Source organism: Oncorhynchus nerka, linkage group LG24 (genome assembly GCF_034236695.1).
Source record: "Oncorhynchus nerka isolate Pitt River linkage group LG24, Oner_Uvic_2.0, whole genome shotgun sequence".
Taxonomy (NCBI): Eukaryota; Metazoa; Chordata; class Actinopteri; order Salmoniformes; family Salmonidae; genus Oncorhynchus; species Oncorhynchus nerka.
In genome coordinates this window covers 81,569,251-81,589,580 of record NC_088419.1, presented here as the reverse complement: position 1 = coordinate 81,589,580, position 20,330 = coordinate 81,569,251, and the positions used below count along the sequence as shown (strand labels likewise).

The window sequence follows — 20,330 nt, the reverse complement described above, 5'->3', positions numbered from 1 at the left end:
AGAACTTGTTCTCAACTAGTCTACCTGGTTAAATAAAGGTGAAATAAATAAAAATGTATAAAAAATGCTGTGCAGGTGGTGCAATGTCTTGGGCTTACATGAGGCTTTAAAGACCTACTTTTTCTGTTTCTGACAGCGTTCTGTGCCTATTGAGACTCATGCTAGAAAGCTGTAGAATGGATTCTAATAGCTATTATACAATTATCAAATATTAATTTAATTAATGTAACTGCAATTTGTGTCATTTTCAGCAACAACAAGCAATATTCTACACTCCCTTCCATGCAGAAATGTGCATTGTTTTATTCATTTAAAAAAAACATGTGAGCTCGTAAGTCCTAAGGCCTATAGCTACTAGATTGTTCCACAGTATTTCTGAGTGAATAGGCCTAATATTAGTCATCCACTTCCCCGTGGAGACAGGGCAGCCAATGGTCTCATCCGACCATCTTCTGACCTTCGCTAGTAGACAGGCTCCCTCCTGGAATTACTGTATGTAATGTGAACATTCAACATGATGTTACTCATGGATTTTAAACCCCTTTAATATTTTCAAATAAGCCATTTGAGTATAACATCTAGTGTGATATGTTTTTATGTTGTCTTTTTACAAATGTATGTTTTTATTACAGGGGTTGATGAATAAGGACTGTAGTAAGTATCTAAGATTTCTTATCTTGTTTTTGTTGTCGCTTTCGCTAAACGCTTCGTTTAAAAAAAAAACTCAAGTAATTGACTAGTTTCTGTTTAGTGTGTGTGAGGCAGTTGAGGTGAATGTCTGTGAATGAATCTCTCCTCAGGTGAAGAGATACAGGTAGCTCGGCCAAGACGTTCTGCACCCATTGCAGCCCCCACGTTAGCAGCCCCGGTGCTACAAGCCCCCAGGTACGTCTCTGTCTGTTCCCTTTTCATCTGTCAGCTACGCCCACACCCCTCTCCCTCTCCAATGCCCCAACCCCCAGGTACATCACTGTCTGTCCCCTTTTCATCTGTCAGCTACGCCCACACCCCTCCCCAATGCCCCAACCCCCAGGTACATCCCTGTCTGTCCCCTTTTCATCTGTCAGCTACGCCCACACCCCTCCCCAATGCCCCAACCCCCAGGTACATCCCTGTCTGTCCCCTTTTCATCTGTCAGCTACGCCCACACCCCTCCCCAATTCCCAACCCCCAGGTACATCACTGTCTGTCCCCTTTTCATCTGTCAGCTACGCCCACACCTGTCCCCCTCCCCAATGTCCCAACCCCCAGGTAGATCACTGTCTGTCCCCTTTTCATCTGTCAGCTACGCCCACACCCCTCCCCAATGCCCCAACCCCCAGGTACATCACTGTCTGTCCCCTTTTCATCTGTCAGCTACGCCCACACCCCTCCCCAATGTCCCAACCCCCAGGTAGATCACTGTCTGTCCCCTTTTCATCTGTCAGCTACGCCCACACCCCTCCCCAATGCCCCAACCCCAGGTAGATCACTGTCTGTCCCCTTTTCATCTGTCAGCTACGCCCACACCCCTCCCCAATGCCCCATCCCCCAGGTACATCCCTGTCTGTCCCCTTTTCATCTGTCAGCTACGCCCACACCCCTCCCCAATACCCAACCCCCAGGTAGATCACTGTCTGTCCCCTTTTCATCTGTCAGCTACGCCCACACCCCTCCCCAATACCCCAACCCCCAGGTACATCACTGTCTGTCCCCTTTTCATCTGTCAGCTCATCGCCCACATCCCATCCCCTCCCCAATGCCCCAACCCCAGGTACATCCCTGTCTGTCCCCTTTTCATCTGTCAGCTACATGTCCCAACCCCCAGGTACATCACTGTCTGTCCCCTTTTCACACCCCTCCCCCTCCCCAATGCCCCAACCCCCCAACCCCCAGGTACATCCCTGTCTGTCCCCTTTTCATCTGTCAGCTACGCCCACACCCCTCCCCAATGTCCCAACCCCCAGGTACATCACTGTCTGTCCCCTTTTCATCTGTCAGCTACGCCCACACCCCTCCTCAATGCCCCAACCCCCAGGTACATCACTGTCTGTCCCCTTTTCATCTGTCAGCTACGCCCACACCCCTCCCCAATGCCCCAACCCCCAGGTACATCCCTGTCTGTCCCCTTTTCATCTGTCAGCTACGCCACACCCTCCCCAATGCCCCAACCCCCAGGTACATCCCTGTCTGTCCCCTTTTCATCTGTCAGCTACGCCCACATCCCCCCCCCAATGTCCCAACCCCCAGGTACATCCCTGTCTGTCCCTTTTCATCTGTCAGCTACGCCCACGCCCCTCCCCAATGCCCCAACCCCAGGTACATCACTGTCTGTCCCCTTTTCATCTGTCAGCTACGCCCACACCCTCCCCAATACCCAACCCCCAGGTAGATCACTGTCTGTCCCCTTTTCATCTGTCAGCTACGCCCACACCCCTCCCCAATGCCCCAACCCCCAGGTAGATCACTGTCTGTCCCCTTTTCATCTGTCAGCTACGCCCACACCCCTCCCCAATGTCCCAACCCCCAGGTACATCACTGTCTGTCCCCTTTTCATCTGTCAGCTACGCCCACACCCCTCCCCAATGTCCCAACCCCCAGGTAGATCACTGTCTGTCCCCTTTTCATCTGTCAGCTACGCCCACACCCCTCCCCAATGCCCCAACCCCCAGGTAGATCCCTGTCTGTCCCCTTTTCATCTGTCAGCTACGCCCACACCCCTCCCCAATACCCAACCCCCAGGTACATCACTGTCTGTCCCCTTTTCATCTGTCAGCTACGCCCACACCCCTCCCCAATACCCAACCCCCAGGTACATCACTGTCTGTCCCCTTTTCATCTGTCAGCTACGCCCACACCCCTCCCCAATACCCAACCCCCCCAGGTACATCACTGTCTGTCCCCTTTTCATCTGTCAGCTACGCCCACACCCCTCCCCAATGTCCCAACCCCCAGGTACATCACTGTCTGTCCCCTTTTCATCTGTCAGCTACACCCACGCCCCTCCCCAATGCCCCAACCCCCAGGTACATCCCTGTCTGTCCCCTTTTCATCTGTCAGCTACGCCCACACCCCTCCCCAATGCCCCAACCCCCAGGTACATCACTGTCTGTCCCCTTTTCATCTGTCAGCTACGCCCACACCCCTCCCCAATGCCCCAACCACCAGGTACATCCCTGTCTAATAGGGGGGAGAGCAGGAAAAGGGGCTGAGCTAGACCCAAGGAAAGAAACAATAAGTATTCAAAAACACCCCTAAGCTAGACTAGCCTATTTCAACACCAGCTAACTAACCAAAAATACAGTGGGTGGTCCGCCCAGTTCTAACGAGTGTATTTAACAAAGTCTACCTACGGGTAGTGTATGCCCATGGGCGACTTGTCTTGGTTCCCCCTTTTCCCACCAGCAAACAAACACCATAACCAAAAACAATACTCACAGGTGATGACAAAGTGCTATGGAGGTGCTCAAACAAAAGAGAGGTTAATACACAAAGAGAGGGTGAAACAGAGAGACCTACAGACATGGCATTTACAGAGAGATTGAGCTCTAGAGCAAACAACTGATGGGGTTTTTAAACCAAGGGAAAGGAACTGTGATTGGGTAGGAAACAGGAGGAGGTGTGTCTTCTGATTGATGATTGGATTGGTGACTGATTGGGGAGTGATGATTTTCACCTGTGAGGGGAGAAGGAGAGAAAAGAACACAGGATACACACACACACAGACACAGGATACCTGTATCCGTAACACTGATACATCCCCTTTCTTCCCTCGTGACATGAATACATCTCCTGTTGTAGTATTCTGAGTGAGGTGACTGAAGTGTCTGTGGAAGTCTCTGTGTTAGTGTGATGTTTTGACTCACCCTGCTGTCCCATCTCCCTGTGTTGAGTGAGCCGACTGAAGCATGTTTGTGATAGTCTCTGTGATGGTCTGACTAACCCTGTCTGTCACTTCTTATCTCCCTCCACTCCCTCAGTCGTACCAGACGATTCTACAGCCTACTAACCCTATCTGTCTGTCATGCTCTCTATCTCCCTCCCAGAAGTAAGAAATCCCCAGCAGTACCACTACCAGAGAAGGAACCAGCCCCAGCACCAGTACCAGCACCAGTACCAGCCCCAGTACCAGCCCCAGTACCAGAGGACGCTACAGCCTTATTTGGACCTCCCCTGGAGACAGCCTTCAGAGAGCAGAAAACTGAAGGTACAACTCTCTGCCACATCTGTCTTTGTCACTGTCATTCTTTCTGTGTGTGTGTGTGGTTGTGATTGAGCGTGTGTGTGCGTATATGTGGTGTGTGTTCGTGTGTGTGGGGTTTTGATTGAGCGTGTGTGTGTGTATATGTGGTGTGTTCGTGTGTGTGGTTGTGATTGAGCGTGTGTGTGCGTATATGTGGTGTGTGTGGTTGTGATTGAGCGTGTGTGTGCGTATATGTGGTGTGTGTGGTTGTGATTGAGCGTGTGTGTGCGTATATGTGGTGTGTGTGGTTGTGATTGAGCGTGTGTGTGCGTATATGTGGTGTGTGTGGTTGTGATTGAGTGTGTGTATGTGTGGTTGTGATTGAGCGTGTGTGTGTGTATATGTGGTGTGTGTGGTTGTGATTGAGTGTGTGTGTGTGTGTATATGTGGTGTGTGTGGTTGTGATTGAGTGTCTGTGTGTATATGTGGTGTGTGTGGTTGTGATTGAGCGTGTGTGTGCGTATATGTGGTGTGTGTTCGTGTGTGTGTGGGTTGTGATTGAGCGTGTGTGTGCGTATATGTGGTGTGTGTTCGTGTGTGTGTGTGTGGTTGTGATTGAGCGCGTGGTTGTGATTGAGCGTCTGTGTGTGTATATGTGGTGTGTGTGGTTGTGATTGAGCGTGTGTGTGCGTATATGTGGTGTGTGTTCGTGTGTGTGTGTGGTTGTGATTGAGCGTATGGGTGTGGTTGTGATTGAGCGTGTGTGTGTGGTTGTGATTGAGCGTGTGTGTGTGGTTGTGATTGAGCGTGTGTGTGTGGTTGTGATTGAGCGTGTGTGTGGTTGTGATTGAGCGTGTGTGTGTGGTTGTGATTGAGCGTGTGGTTGTGATTGAGCGTGTGGTTGTGATTGAGCGTGTGGTTGTGATTGAGCGTGTGCGTGTGGTTGTGATTGAGCGTGTGCGTGTGGTTGTGATTGAGCGTATGGGTGTGGTTGTGATTGAGCGTATGGGTGTGGTTGTGATTGAGCGTGTGTGTGTGGTTGTGATTCAGCGTGTGTGTGTTGTTGTGATTCAGCGTGTGTGTGTGGTTGTGATTGAGCGTGTGTGTGTGGTTGTGATTCAGCACTGTAACAACTCTGTGACTTGTGATCCACTAAGGCTGGCAGTGATACTAAAGACACTGCACCATAATAACACCAACAACAAGGATGCTTTTAATTACCTACACTGCCTCTCTACCACCTCTAAAGACACTGTCCCTCTTTCCTGTCACCTGCACACGCTGCCACTATGTCTTGCACACTAAACATTTCACAAGCACACGAGGGGTCAGAGGCACTATGAGGTTACATTTGATTCCTCCGTTGTTGGTTTGCTGTGATGTCATGTGGATGGATTTAGCTCTGCAGGCTCTGGGATGGGAAGCTCTTAGCTGGTTATGTAACTACCTGCTGAGGCATAGCTAATGTCACCACACACATACAGTACAGCAGCCTTTCCTTTTTAACACTCTGTCCATTCAGAGATAGAACTGTGTGGATAATGTCCCTGCATGTAGTATCTCCCGTTCTCAATGGAGTGGAACCCTTCTGAGGAACTGATCGAGTTCCTATGATCTCTTCATTGTTCCCTCTTAGTCAGGTAGTTTTTGAAAATACATTTTGTTCTGAGGGACTCAAATGAAAATAAATCCATCTCTTTTGAAGTAAAGGTTATAGCTGAAGTGTCTCTTTTTTAGCACAGGGTTTGGTTATCTTTGACCTGACATGTTTAGGCTAATGCTAACATTACTTTATTTTTAGCAATTTAAAGTCCCCCTGAGGTATTTTTATTTAGCTCATGATACTGAAGCCTCCTCTATGTTATGTCCCCTGTCTGTTGTGAATGGAGTGGGAATATCTGAGCAGGTGGTGTGTGACGTGTGGGGTGCTCCTCTACCTGAGTCTGAGTCACTGAGCCCAGACTTCTGTTTCACCAGAACCTTCTCCACAGGAAGTATGTTTTCTGTTTATGTTGCACTTCCTGGAATGACTCTGGAATGACTGCACGGAACCATCCACTTACCTCATAAACCAACTCACCCTCACGAATGAAACTAACGAGCGATCTGTGAATGAGCACGCCATTAACTCTCTCTCTTCCTCTGCAGCCTGTACTAATGCACTAATTTCATCCGTCATTAGTTTGAGAAATAATTCAATCCATATACCATAGAGTTTAGATTAGACCGGGTAGATTTACTAATGTTGAGCATCATGATTCAATCACCTCTTCCTCCCTGCATCTGCCGTGGGTTACGGGCCATATGCATGGTGGTGTATGGCATGGGGCTGTATAGTATTTCCTGTTCTGTGCTGGTGTGGTGCAGCCAGACACTAACCCCAGGGGCCTCTAGATGGCGCCACCCTTTATAGTGCCATGCTGTTCATGGCCGCACTGATGTCATTGCAGCTCCGCCTCCGCTTCCGCCCAAGAATGTCCCGACCTCCCCCCCTCCGACCAGCTCCCCCTCTACAGATGCTGCCGGTAAGACCCCTCATCCCTCATCCCTCCCTCCAGCCCTCCTCCCTCCCTTCTTCCCTCCACCTCATATATCTCCAAACCATCCCCTCTTTGTATGCATAATATTTCTCTGTATTGCTTTCTTTTTCTTGCATTTGCTGTCTCTCTCTCTGTCTCTCTCTCTGTCTCTCTCTCTCTCTCTGTCTCTCTCTCTGTCTCCCTCTCTGTCTCTCTCTTTCTCTCTCTCTCTCTCTGTCGGCTCTCTCTCATTCTCATACAAACTGTTATGATCCTCTCTCCCTGCACATAACTGTCTGTCAGAATTGCCAGTATCGACAGAAGGCTCAGGAAGGAAGACCTCCATCCCAAACCTGGACAACATTTTCGGCCCAGCGGAGCCCTCTGCCTTTGGCGAGGAGTCTGCCGACAAGTGGGTCTGCTTCAGCGAGGAATTGGCAGCCTCTGAAAGACCGCCCCCTCCGAAGGACCCAGCCCCGCCTCTACCAACGTCCCTAGCCTCTCCAGAAGATCCCCCCGCCCCTCCTGTACCCACCTCCCCTCTCCCTTCGGAAGACCCTTCTCCCTCTCTCCCCCTCTGCCCACCTCCCCTCTCCCACAGGAAGACCCTTCTCTCTCTCTCCCCCTCTGCCCACCTCCCCTCTCCCTTCGGAAGACCCTTCTCCCTCTCTCCCCCTCTGCCCACCTCCCCTCTCCCACAGAAAGACCCTTCTCCCTCTCTTCCCCCTCTGCCCACCTCCCCCTCTCCCACAGGAAGACCCTTCTCCCTCTCTCCCCCTCTGCCCACCTCCCCTCTCCCTTCGGAAGACCCTTCTCCCTCTGTCCCCCTCTGCCTACCTCCCCTCTCCCACAGGAAGAACCGGTCTCTTCTTTACTCACCTCTGCAACCCCTACAGAGGAACCAGCACTCCGTCTACCCACAGTCTCACCCGTGCCTGAAGAACCTACACTCCCACCCACACCACTTCCGCCAAAGGGCTATACACCACCCCCACTCCTCCACCCACCATTGTTCCCCCTCTTGAATCACCCCCAGTGTTGCCCCTGTTCTCCCTGTCCCTTCACCCCCAGTGTTGCCCCTGTTCTCCCTGTCCCTTCACCCCCAGCGTTGCCCCTGTTCTCCCTGTCCCTTCACCCCCAGCGTTGCCCCTGTTCTCCCTGTCCCTTCACCCCCAGCGTTGCCCCTGTTCTCCTGTCCCTTCACCCCCAGCGTTGCCCCTGTTCTCCCTGTCCCTTCACCCCCAGCGTTGCCCCTGTTCTCCCTGTCCCTTCACCCCCAGCGTTGCCCCTGTTCTCCCTGTCCCTTCACCCCCAGCGTTGCCCCTGTTCTCCCTGTCCCTTCACCCTCCAGTGTTGCCCCTGTTCTCCCTGTCCCTTCACCCCCAGTGTTGCCCCTGTTCTCCCTGTCCCTTCACCCCCAGCGTTGCCCCTGTCCCTCCTGTGGTCCCCTCTCCTCCCAAAGCAAGAACACCTGTCTCCCCCACCAGCCCCCCTGGCCCTGCCGTTGTGGACGAGCCCTCACGCACCATCCCCCCACCCCTTGTCTTTGTCGAGGAGGAACAGAAGAGTCCTGAAGGGGCAGCTCCGCCTGTCCCACCTGCCCCATCGAACGAGGACCTTGTTGAAACCGCCGCCTCGCCCAAAGATGTTGGCCAGGTGTCCCGTGCTGCGCCTCCCCCTCCTCCACCCCCTACGTACAGGGCAGTTGTGTCCTTGCCAGGACCCACGACAGGGGGCATGGGTAGTGGTGAGTACCCCCAAGCGTCACACTCATCCATAACAGAAAAACCCACCTGACCTCTGTCAAAATCAGTCTGTCTGTGTTGTAGAGATGTTCTGCTGTATCATGCAGTTAGCTAGTGTAAGCACATACTTGATAGGTTGTCATTGTAAATAAAGAGTTGGTTCTTAACTGACTATCTATTTAAGGCAATGATTAGATTGGTGTGGTTTGCTCTTTGCCTGGAGCGGCTGATAGAGGAATTCTAAATTCCTGTATGTTTTATTGCCAAAACCAATTCGCACTCGTTTCTAATTCATTAATGAGGTGTAAGTTCATTAATTATGCATGAAGTAGATCGAGACCAGTCTTAAAAGCCAGGTAAGAGCGTTTAATTCCAGAGAGTACTAACCACATACACAAATTTCCACAGGTTATAAACTGAAAATGACATCATCAGTTTCCCACAATAGCCCCGTTTTTTTAGGTCCGGAGATGCTTTCTACTCCCCTTATAAACCAGACATTCCAATCTGTCTAAAAGATATACTTTTCTCCCACTAATGGAACATAATCCAAACATTCTTATCTGGAACATAACCCAAACATTCTTATTTTGTCTGAAAAGCTATATCATCTCACCCCCTTAAACCCCAAGAGGCACAGACAATTAATTCGTTCTGCTTACATTTTCAGTAACAGCTTAACCAAAAACTCATACTTTTCATAACATAATAGTATTAGAATAAATGGTTCTAATCAATAATGTATACATAATTAATCATTTCAACTATAATTTCCTCTATCAATCCTCCCTACAAAATAAAAATATTATTATAAATGTTTACCCGACTCTTCACCCATTAATCAAATCTAACCTTAACTCCAACTGTTTTTAAACCTACACCAGAATCATAACTCCTCTTTCAGGATTTTTCGTTAGACCTTCATTAAAAAACAGTTTAATCATTGAAACAAATTACAATCTAATTACCCTTCATCTCAACACTATTCTCATCAAACATACATTCCCCACAAATGACAGATCCAGATTCGTCCACTTCCTCTGTAGACATGCCTTCAGTCCTCCACGGGTCAGAACCTGGAATCGGCCCATAACGCCCCATCTGTAGTGTCATTGATCTCTCCATAGTCCTGGAAACAATAACTTTCATACATACACGCAATCAACCACGTACGTACAAAACTAACACAGTCACACAGGTGAAAAAAGCCCATAACACCACATTTTTCCATAAATACTGTCAACCCAATTTAGTTCAGAGAAGTATCCACCCCAGAGTTTCTGCCAACCCGTGAGCCAGGGTGGTCAAACCAGCTGAGGCTTCGGGCACTGATTCGTCCGGAGCTGTGTCACCTGGGATATAAGACATGGTCCTGATCATCACGCCCACTTCCCCCTTGTGAGAGTAGAACCCCGGAAATGCTTAACTCTAATCCTGCTAGGATCTGATTTCTTGCTTTGACTCATCTGGCACCTCTCCTGGAACCCCAATGTTATCAATGTATACCTTGTCATCAAATGACCCAGATGGAGTGCTTCTCTTTTCCCTTTTAGATAACTTAATGTCCTGTTGTCTGCGCACATGACCCACACAACCACTAGGTGTCAACACTGGCCCATGTTATTTTATTGAAATCCCCAGAGTTCAACCAGCCTGTCAATTCAGACATGGTCTCGTCAGTGGTCATATTCTCTGTCCTATTGCAAGTACTAACTTGGTTCCTGGGGATATAAATAGTGCAAATCAATACAACTGTCATTATCTGGCATTCCTGCTTTCATGAACAGCTTTACCATACCGACCCACACTCCTCTACCCAGAACCGTACTAGGGTGTCGACCCAAGACCTAGTCATCTCCCTACCACAACCCTTGATCCTCCCATTTCTATTTAAAGGGTTAAGCGTATCTTTATGCCACTCAACTCTACCTTCTTCCATGCTGGGTGAGTGGATTCATATAGCCCTCTCTCCCCATGAGCTATGACCTGTGTCCACGATCAATATGGGAACCTGCACCGATATCTCTTCTATTTTGGAACAAAATCCTCACCGTCTAAACCATGGGTCAAATTACCACTCTCCGCTTATCTAGTAGGACATGCTGTATCAGGAAAATGTCACCCACGATAAGGCAGCTTCACACGAACAGCTTCCATGTGAAGCCCCACCCTCTCCCCTAGAACACATCGCTTAGCAAGAGCCAGACACATCTTCACTTCTATGAACAACAACAGTGAGGAAAGGACAGGTAAGGTATTTTTCATTCGAGAGATGGCCCCCAGAATTCTGTTAATTCCAGTTCTCCTCTCGAACTCTGTTATTGTTCGATAGCGACAAATGTGTCTTACCCTCCCGCAGTGCGATATGAATCCGGGTAGCTCTTTCAGCTAGCTGTCACCAGGAGGCCTTGGTATGGTCCCCCAACAGGCCTATGGGACTGGATTGAGTGACTTCACCTGTAGTTCACCTGTAGTGCATAAAATCTTGGACATACAGGTTTGGTTAATAAAACAGTTTCTTATTCGTTCTGTTTATTAGCTAATTTTTTAAAATATTTTTTTTATTAGTTCTAGAACACTATTTATCCCTAGGAATAGGAGATATCGTCATTACATTCTTTAATGTTGCTAGATTAATGATGACTGACTCCCATATCACAATTGTCAAAGTTAAAAACATTACATACTGTATATGAGCTGTGGGGGTACTGTACAGAAACCCTGCCTGCTCTTGTTTAGATGTCAGCTTGTCTTACAAAACATTATATCACATTGAGGCTGTGTGTGTGTGTGTGTGGCTGTGTGTGTCTTTGTGTGTGTGTGTGTGTGTGTGTGTGTGTGTGTGTGTGTGTGTGTAAGAATAAGAATTGGGTTGAGAACTCTCAGCCAATGAACCCATTTCTCCCTGTCTATTTAACCTTTACGGCAGGGGTCTAAATACGGGTCACACAGAGTGTTTCTTGGTCTTAAACAAATCTACTTTTCAACAAAAGTATACACCTCATGCAGATGATTATGGGCTTAAAAAAAAGAAGAAACATGTACCATGTCAGATATAGAGTTGAAATGTATTACATTTTGTGTTTGCATCCCAATATTACACTTTATATATATCACACGAAAACTGAAATACAGGGGCGGTCCAGGCTGATCTGCCACCCTAGGTGAGACAAAAAAGTGACACCCCCCGCAGAACTAGAATAGTTCCAGTAAGCAAAATGTCGTTGAAAAGACATCTAAAATATGTATTTTCCAGACGTTGAAGTTAGGTTCAATTTAAATGATGAATGAAAGTTGAAAATACATCATATTCTTGACATGTATGTTTTACCTGGACCTGTCCTGTTTTTAGGATTTAGGTTTTTAGGTTGTTAGCATGTCAGCACATTTTTTTATTTGATTCGGCGCAATTTAGGTTATTTGATCGGAGAAACCTGCATGATGTAAAAAGTTTCCTTCTCATTACATTATCATCCATTTTATCTCCAGCCTGTAATCTACAGAAAGGCCACATACTGTACTATTTCTACCATATACTATATCTGCTACATGATTTATATTAGGTCATTTTATTGACAGAAAGTTGGTGGAGTGCTGAAGCGATGCATCTCTCCAACAGCACCCTGGAGAGGCACGTTGGGAACGGACAAGATAAATATTTTGTGTCCCTGCCTTTGACAAAGCGGGCACTGCTTATCACAGGGCAGCATCAGCGCTCACCTAAAATGCCTATATGCCACTGGTTGAGAGAAATTATCATTGTTTTTGGGCAGAATTCTGAGGTTTTATATTTGTTGTTGGAGGTTCATCTTGGTCCTCATCAATTTGCCACCAGAGGCGGCCGCCTAATCCTGCCTAATGAGCGGGCCAGGCTTGCTGAAATATAGCTAAACCGTTTGACGAGGAAAAACACTGGATATTTGGCATCTTCTTTTAAATAATGTTTATTAATTATGAAATGATTAAAAATATGAATAACAGTCCAGCCAGGAGGCCACTAGAGGCCTGCAGGAAATGGCTACAGTGATTTACACCACACACAATCTTGCTTTACAATCATCACAAACTCTGTTATGTAGTATTGTTCTTCTGTAGACCAGACAGTGTAGTGTACATGACCATGATGAGACAAGGAGCGTTTGTTTAGTTTAACACAAAGGGAATGGGAAACCAGGTGTGAGGACTGAAAACACAGCTGGGACATATCTCTCTGACGCAGCACATCGGAACGTCAGGATGAGTGGAAATTCTGGCCCAGAATGTCTTGTCCCACTGTGGGAAAATAGTCCCCCAATAAATGGACTGGCCCAAGTCAAATCAAAGTTTATTGGTTGCATACACAGTTTAACAGGTGTTATAGTGGTGCACCGAAATGCTTATGTTCCTAGATCCTAACAATGCAGTCAAATGTCAGACATTACAATTTTTAAAATTAAAAGGCAAGTACAGTGGGACAAATCCAGTTAACAACCCAAATAGCACTGTTTCAAAATTCACACTGAACAGGCAACCATGGGACTGGTGTGTGTTGTTTCACTGGATTTCTTTCTAATTCAGCTCAGTAGCAATTCAATCAAACATAATGTTCTGTAAACAGGAAACCAGGTTAACCAATCATTATTCCAGAATGTAGTAGATGTTCTTGACTCTGTCGTCTGGTCAGTTTTTTGTTTACATGTTCAAAGATCTCCTCAGATTGTAATGTTCTAACTCTCTGGACAGTGATGTCATGATGTGCTTCTACACCTGCATTGCTTGCTGTTTGGGGTTTTAGGCTGGGTTTCTGTACAGCACTTTGAGATATCAGCTGATGTACGAAGGGCTATATAAATAAATTTGATTTGATGTTCTAACTCTCTGGACAGTGATGTCATGATGTTCTAACTTTCTGGATAGTGATGTCATGATGTTCTAAATCTCTGGATGGTGATGTTGTGATTTTCTAACTCTGGATAGTGATGTCATGATGTTGTAACCCATATGTCTTCTTGTCCCCATACAGGAGCATCCTCTCCGGCTCGTCCTGCTACACCGTCAGCTCCATCAGCGGTTTTCAGCAGCCCTCCCCCTCCCCCTCCACGCCCCACCTCACGACCCAAATTGCCCCTGGGAAACCCAGCAAGGGGGACATGGTATGTGATATCGTCCATCTCTATTTAGACTGTACTTAAACAGAAACAACAACAGCTCAAATCCCGCCTCAAAAAGCACAAGATGTTAATATGTTTATACTGTATGGTACCTCCATATCTTGAGATATCTGTACTTTCAATGTTTTATGGTTTCACTTTTAGCCCCCCAAAAATGTATGCTGAACTGTGAGGGTGTCTGAACATAAAAACAGTGATACTAGTAAATCCTGTAATCTCTCTTTCTCTCTGTGTTCCCCCCAGAGCCGGCCCTTCAGTCCCCCGGGCAGTCACTCGTCCAGCCCCCCTTCCATTGCCCCCCTGGCCCGGGCCGAGAGCACTTCCTCTATCTCCTCCAACAACTCACTGAGTGCAGCCACCACCCCCACCGTCGGTAAAAATCTCACCCTTTCTGTGTCAGGTGTGTGTACACCATCATCTCCTATCTCTATCTGAGCTAGTGTGGTTATTTGTGCTACTGTGGTAGTCTGTGCTGTGTTGCCTGTGTGGTTTGGTCAATAGTATGTGCCATGCGCACTGGTTTGAGTGTGTCAAGAACTGCAACACTGTGGGTTTTTCACACAGTTTCCCGTGTGTATCAAAAATGGTCCACCACCCAAAAGACATCCAGCCAACTTGACACAACTGTGGGAAGCATTGGAGTCAGCATGGTCCAGCATCCCTGTGGAATGCTTTCAAAACCTTGTAGAGTCCATTCCCGACAAATTGAGGCTGTTCTGAGGGCAAAGAGGGTGCCCGAAGGTGTTCTTAATGTTTTGTGCACTCAGTGTATATCTTCTCGAGTACAGTATTCACTCAATGTATTACACTGCATTTCTGTGAATGTGGTATAGGATTTTCAAGAATAGAAATGCCTAATAAGTCATAATGTAATGGTTAAATATACTGTAACCATTCACTCAGCTAGGGGAAAAGGAACCAAAAGTATATGACAACACAATACAGGCCGTCATAAGGAACATATGGTATTAAACCCAGAGAGCCACATTGTAAATCTTCACTTAATTGAAGCATAATGTGGTAAAGGTGGGTATTTGCTGGGTATTTACTGTTTTTGTTAGATACACAAAGCAATATGCATGCGTCATATTTTGGTGAGATAATTAAGGAGAACAGTAGAGAATAGGCTTAGCGAGCGGAGAGCCCACAATTGAAGTGCTGATCATACCTTGTGTTTCGCATCCCGTTGATTTTTTTCCTCAACGTTTTTCATCCAGCCATAATATTTGAGTTCACAACATGCATCCATACTTTGACACTGTACGTTTTTAATTGTCACCCTTGTTTCTTACATGGTTTTATTCTTCAGTTAGATTTCTCCTTTGTTTTGATATGCGTTCTTTTTGTTTTGTTTTTGTTCTTGTCTTTGTCCCTTTTCCTTTTGGGCTGTCGCTTGGCGTGATGTCAGAGGATGATGCATTTGTAGACAAACTGCCTACATTTGGGAGGCCTTTTGATTCTCTGGCAGGTACAGTATAGTGTGGATGAAGGGAGGGGGCTATCTGAGAGGAAGGGGCTGGGGCTGGGACCTGGAAGGGGTCCGGTGATGCCTATTTACCAATGATGATGTCATACGTCATCCATCCATGAGAATGTTCTTGCTTTGTTTGATTTTGTCAAGCCGTCTCAGAATGGATGGCAGCCATCCTGTGAGGGGAGTAGATGTTGAACTGAGATATTGGAGTACGCCACAGATTACATTTTCATTTTTTCACTTTGATAAATGGTGGAACACCTCTCTCGCTGTCTATCTTACTCACATACTCTCACATCAAAGTATCCCAAGGATACTTTTTTCAGGAAGCTGAAATGCCATGCATCTCTTTTTCAGCTTCCGAAAACCGGCATCTTTGGCTGTCCTGCCCTCACCACAGCAACGTCCCTATTTTGTATGATAGTCATTGTGTGTGTACTGTATGGAGAGCACTGTGTTTTCGAGCATGCTGTTACTCTGCAGTCTGCAGTGCTGTGTGTGTATGAGTGTGTGTTCATGTGTATTAAGAGTGTAGTCTGTCTGAAGAGCTTCTGTGGCATCGAGATCCAGACACACAAACACACACTCCAGGGACGTCATTTCAGATAAACCTAAGGAATGGAAAAGTAAAAGGGGGGGGTATTCCTCCAAGGAATTGAAGCTAATTTGCTGCATTTCTACACAATTTAAAAACTCTCTAATGCAATTTGGAGAACAGGAAAAACAAGCAAAATTTCCTCCAGCCATTATCACCTTGTTGCTGTAGCTTCATTCACTTCAGTCAATAGGGGACTTAACATTCTACAAGAATGAGCTGCTACTCACTAGCTCATCACCGGGATAACATCTCCAGTTTGGTTACATGTCAAGTCAAACAGCAGTTACCTATCTAAAGTGATCTACTACAGCCATCTTTACCTCTGCACTGTTTTGTAGAAAAAGTCATGCTGTTCCCTGCAGCTGCGTCCATGTACTCTCCATAAAGCCGGCCTGCCACACAATCATCCTTCGCTCCCAGGCATCCACATGGTCCTTAAGTCTGCTAAACTGCATGATTGTAGCAGCCTATTTTAAATAGTTGGTGTTGAGATACACACACACACACACACACACACACTGTGATACAGACAGATCATCTTTTGAAGTCTGGAAGGAAAATGAGTGTCTCTAGCCAGTTGGTAAATATTGTGCCACCTTCTCCTCAACACTCAGAACAACACACAGGCAGGCAGACAGACAGACAGACAGCTTCCAAACTTCTCACCCTGACCCCCATCTACCCCCCTCCCTTTGTCCCAGATCGCCTCTTCTCTCTCACTCCACCCCATGGGAACATGTTTCTCCACTTCACTCTGCTCCACTTCACTAACCACCCCCATCAGAACACCTGCCCACTATTCTCTAGTGTCTTCACCCACAGTCATCCTTCACTCAATCCATCAACTCCAGCCATCTATTTACTACACCCAAAGGCCCCAATCACCGCCTAAGCAGTCGCACCTTAACACTGATCCCTTCGACCAACTCCCCTCCTCCACCAATGGTTTTACCCTCATCACTGCCCCCTGGTGTATGTCATCAGGTTGATTTGTTGATTTATTTGGATCCCCATTAGCTTTTGCAGAAGCAGCAGCTACTCCTTCTGTGGTCCACAGACAGTCCAACAGCCAGGCTCCATCTGTATTGAAAGACTAAGCATGACACAAAAACCGTTAGAATATTAGCATTAGGACAGGAGGATGTGATTTTTCTCTCCATGCTCCAAGAGACTCAACACCTACCATCCACCAACAGATACCTAACTTCACCCGGTCCAACCTCCAACCCCCTCCCACGCACCCACACGTGACCGTTTCACACTAATAAGCCGAGCTGTACTAAGCTTATCTGGCGTGTCCAGTTGCTTCCTGGAACCATGCTGGAAAGGACAATGTGGAAAGAATATGATCTGAGCCTGCACAGTAAGGTTCGGGTTGGACTATAGTGTGAAATGACCCACAGACACACAGGGTCACGCACAATTTGTTCCTGTCCTGGTGTTTAGGCTTGCTGTGCCATGCACCCCTCTTTACCCCACCTCACCTCACTGTGTTGTGTGATGGACCTGCCATGTGACTCATGCTACTGTCCTTCTCTCTTCCTCCTCCTCTCACCCACCCTCCTCACCCACTCTCCCTCCTCCCTGCCCCACCACAGAGAATGACCAGCCTTCCCTGGTTTGGTTTGACAGAGGGAAGTTTTATTTAACCTTTGAAGGTAAGTTGTGTCTGCACAACGGCTAACTGCAGTGCACACACTCACCCGGGGTCACCCAGGCCTCATCTGTGCAAGCTTCTCCTCTAACTCCTCCCCCCTCCTTTATCTCCTCCCCCTCCTCTAACTCCTCAGTCATGGCCACATCTCACTCCCTCCAAACGAACTGCTGCGCCCCTCTAGATCCAGCCCTATTGTCTTATTCCTCATACTCCTCCTCTCGTCATCATTCGTTCTCATTTCACATTCGGTGTTCACAAGTCTGCCGTTTCCTAAAAGATAATCAAATCGAATCTAATTTTATTGGTCACATACACATGGTTAGCAGATGTTATTGCTAGTGTAGCGAAATGCTTGTTCTTCTAGTTCCGACAGTGCAGCAATATCTAAAAATTCCACAAAAAATACCTAATGGAAGGGAATGGAATAAGAATATATCAATATAAATATATGGAGTAATGACAGAGTGGCATAGGCTACGATGCCATAGATAATATAGAATACAGTATATACATATGAGATGAGTAATGACAGAGTGGCATAGGCTACGATGCAATAGATAATATAGAATACAGTATATACATATGAGATGAGTAATGACAGAGTGGCATAGGCTACGATGCCATAGATAATATAGAATACAGTATATACATATGAGATGAGTAATGACAGAGTGGCATAGGCTACGATGCCATAGATAATATAGAATACAGTATATACATATGAGATGAGTAATGACAGAGTGGCATAGGCTACGATGCCATAGATAATATAGAATACAGTATATACATATGAGATGAGTAATGACAGAGTGGCATAGGCTACGATGCCATAGATAATATAGAATACAGTATATACATATGAGATGAGTAATGACAGAGTGGCATAGGCTACGATGCCATAGATAATATAGAATACAGTATATACATATGAGATGAGTAATGACAGAGTGGCATAGGCTACGATGCCATAGATAATATAGAATACAGTATATACATATGAGATGAGTAATGACAGAGTGGCATAGGCTACGATGCCATAGATAATATAGAATACAGTATATACATATGAGATGAGTAATGACAGAGTGGCATAGGCTACGATGCCATAGATAATATAGAATACAGTATGTATATATGAGATGAGTAATGACAGAGTGGCATAGGCTACGATGCCATAGATAATATAGAATACAGTATGTACATATGAGATGAGTAATGACAGAGTGGCATAGGCTACGATGCCATAGATAATATAGAATACAGTATATACATATGAGATGAGTAATGACAGAGTGGCATAGGCTACGATGCCATAGATAATATAGAATACAGTATATACATATGAGATGAGTAATGACAGAGTGGCATAGGCTACGATGCCATAGATAATATAGAATACAGTATATACATATGAGATGAGTAATGACAGAGTGGCATAGGCTACGATGCCATAGATAATATAGAATACAGTATATACATATGAGATGAGTAATGACAGAGTGGCATAGGCTACGATGCCATAGATAATATAGAATACAGTATATACATATGAGATGAGTAATGACAGAGTGGCATAGGCTACGATGCCATAGATAATATAGAATACAGTATATACATATGAGATGAGTAATGACAGAGTGGCATAGGCTACGATGCCATAGATAATATAGAATACAGTATATACATATGAGATGAGTAATGACAGAGTGGCATAGGCTACGATGCCATAGATAATATAGAATACAGTATATACATATGAGATGAGTAATGACAGAGTGGCATAGGCTACGATGCCATAGATAATATAGAATACAGTATATACATATGAGATGAGTAATGACAGAGTGGCATAGGCTACGATGCCATAGATAATATAGAATACAGTATATACATATGAGATGAGTAATGACAGAGTGGCATAGGCTACGATGCCATAGATAATATAGAATACAGTATGTACATATGAGATGAGTAATGACAGAGTGGCATAGGCTACGATGCCATAGATAATATAGAATACAGTATGTACATATGAGATGAGTAATGACAGAGTGGCATAGGCTACGATGCCATAGATAATATAGAATACAGTATGTACATATGAGATGAGTAATGACAGAGTGGCATAGGCTACGATGCCATAGATAATATAGAATACAGTATGTACATATGAGATGAGTAATGACAGAGTGGCATAGGCTACGATGCAATAGATAATATAGAATACAGTATGTACATATGAGATGAGTAATGACAGAGTGGCATAGGCTACGATGCCATAGATAATATAGAATACAGTATATACATATGAGATGAGTAATGACAGAGTGGCATAGGCTACGATGCCATAGATAATATAGAATACAGTATATACATATGAGATGAGTAATGACAGAGTGGCATAGGCTACGATGCCATAGATAATATAGAATACAGTATATACATATGAGATGAGTAATGACAGAGTGGCATAGGCTACGATGCCATAGATAATATAGAATACAGTATGTATATATGAGATGAGTAATGACAGAGTGGCATAGGCTACGATGCCATAGATAATATAGAATACAGTATGTACATATGAGATGAGTAATGACAGAGTGGCATAGGCTACGATGCCATAGATAATATAGAATACAGTATGTACATATGAGATGAGTAATGACAGAGTGGCATAGGCTACGATGCCATAGATAATATAGAATACAGTATATACATATGAGATGAGTAATGACAGAGTGGCATAGGCTACGATGCAATAGATAATATAGAATACAGTACGTACATATGAGATGAGTAATGACAGAGTGGCATAGGCTACGATGCAATAGATAATATAGAATACAGTATGTACATATGAGATGAGTAATGACAGAGTGGCATAGGCTACGATGCAATAGATAATATAGAATACAGTATATACATATGAGATGAGTAATGACAGAGTGGCATAGGCTACGATGCAATAGATAATATAGAATACAGTATATACTGTACATATGAGATGAGTATGATATGTAAA

At 45.7% G+C, this 20,330-nt stretch overlaps 1 protein-coding gene across 1 annotated transcript in view; it reads left to right on the top strand.

Moving 5' to 3' along the window:
• LOC115127387 (SH3-containing GRB2-like protein 3-interacting protein 1) overlaps nucleotides 1-20,330 on the top strand; it is a 54,090-nt gene that overhangs the window by 16,304 nt on the left and 17,456 nt on the right. Inside the window, exons 10-21 of the mRNA XM_065009202.1 lie at nucleotides 633-654; nucleotides 801-885; nucleotides 4,026-4,186; nucleotides 6,052-6,156; nucleotides 6,613-6,687; nucleotides 6,985-7,251; nucleotides 7,497-7,788; nucleotides 8,103-8,428; nucleotides 13,429-13,570; nucleotides 13,822-13,976; nucleotides 14,985-15,044; nucleotides 17,247-17,306. Of these exons, the coding sequence (XP_064865274.1) occupies nucleotides 633-654; nucleotides 801-885; nucleotides 4,026-4,186; nucleotides 6,052-6,156; nucleotides 6,613-6,687; nucleotides 6,985-7,251; nucleotides 7,497-7,788; nucleotides 8,103-8,428; nucleotides 13,429-13,570; nucleotides 13,822-13,976; nucleotides 14,985-15,044; nucleotides 17,247-17,306 (1,750 nt within the window). The remainder of the gene's footprint in view (nucleotides 1-632; nucleotides 655-800; nucleotides 886-4,025; nucleotides 4,187-6,051; nucleotides 6,157-6,612; nucleotides 6,688-6,984; nucleotides 7,252-7,496; nucleotides 7,789-8,102; nucleotides 8,429-13,428; nucleotides 13,571-13,821; nucleotides 13,977-14,984; nucleotides 15,045-17,246; nucleotides 17,307-20,330) is intronic.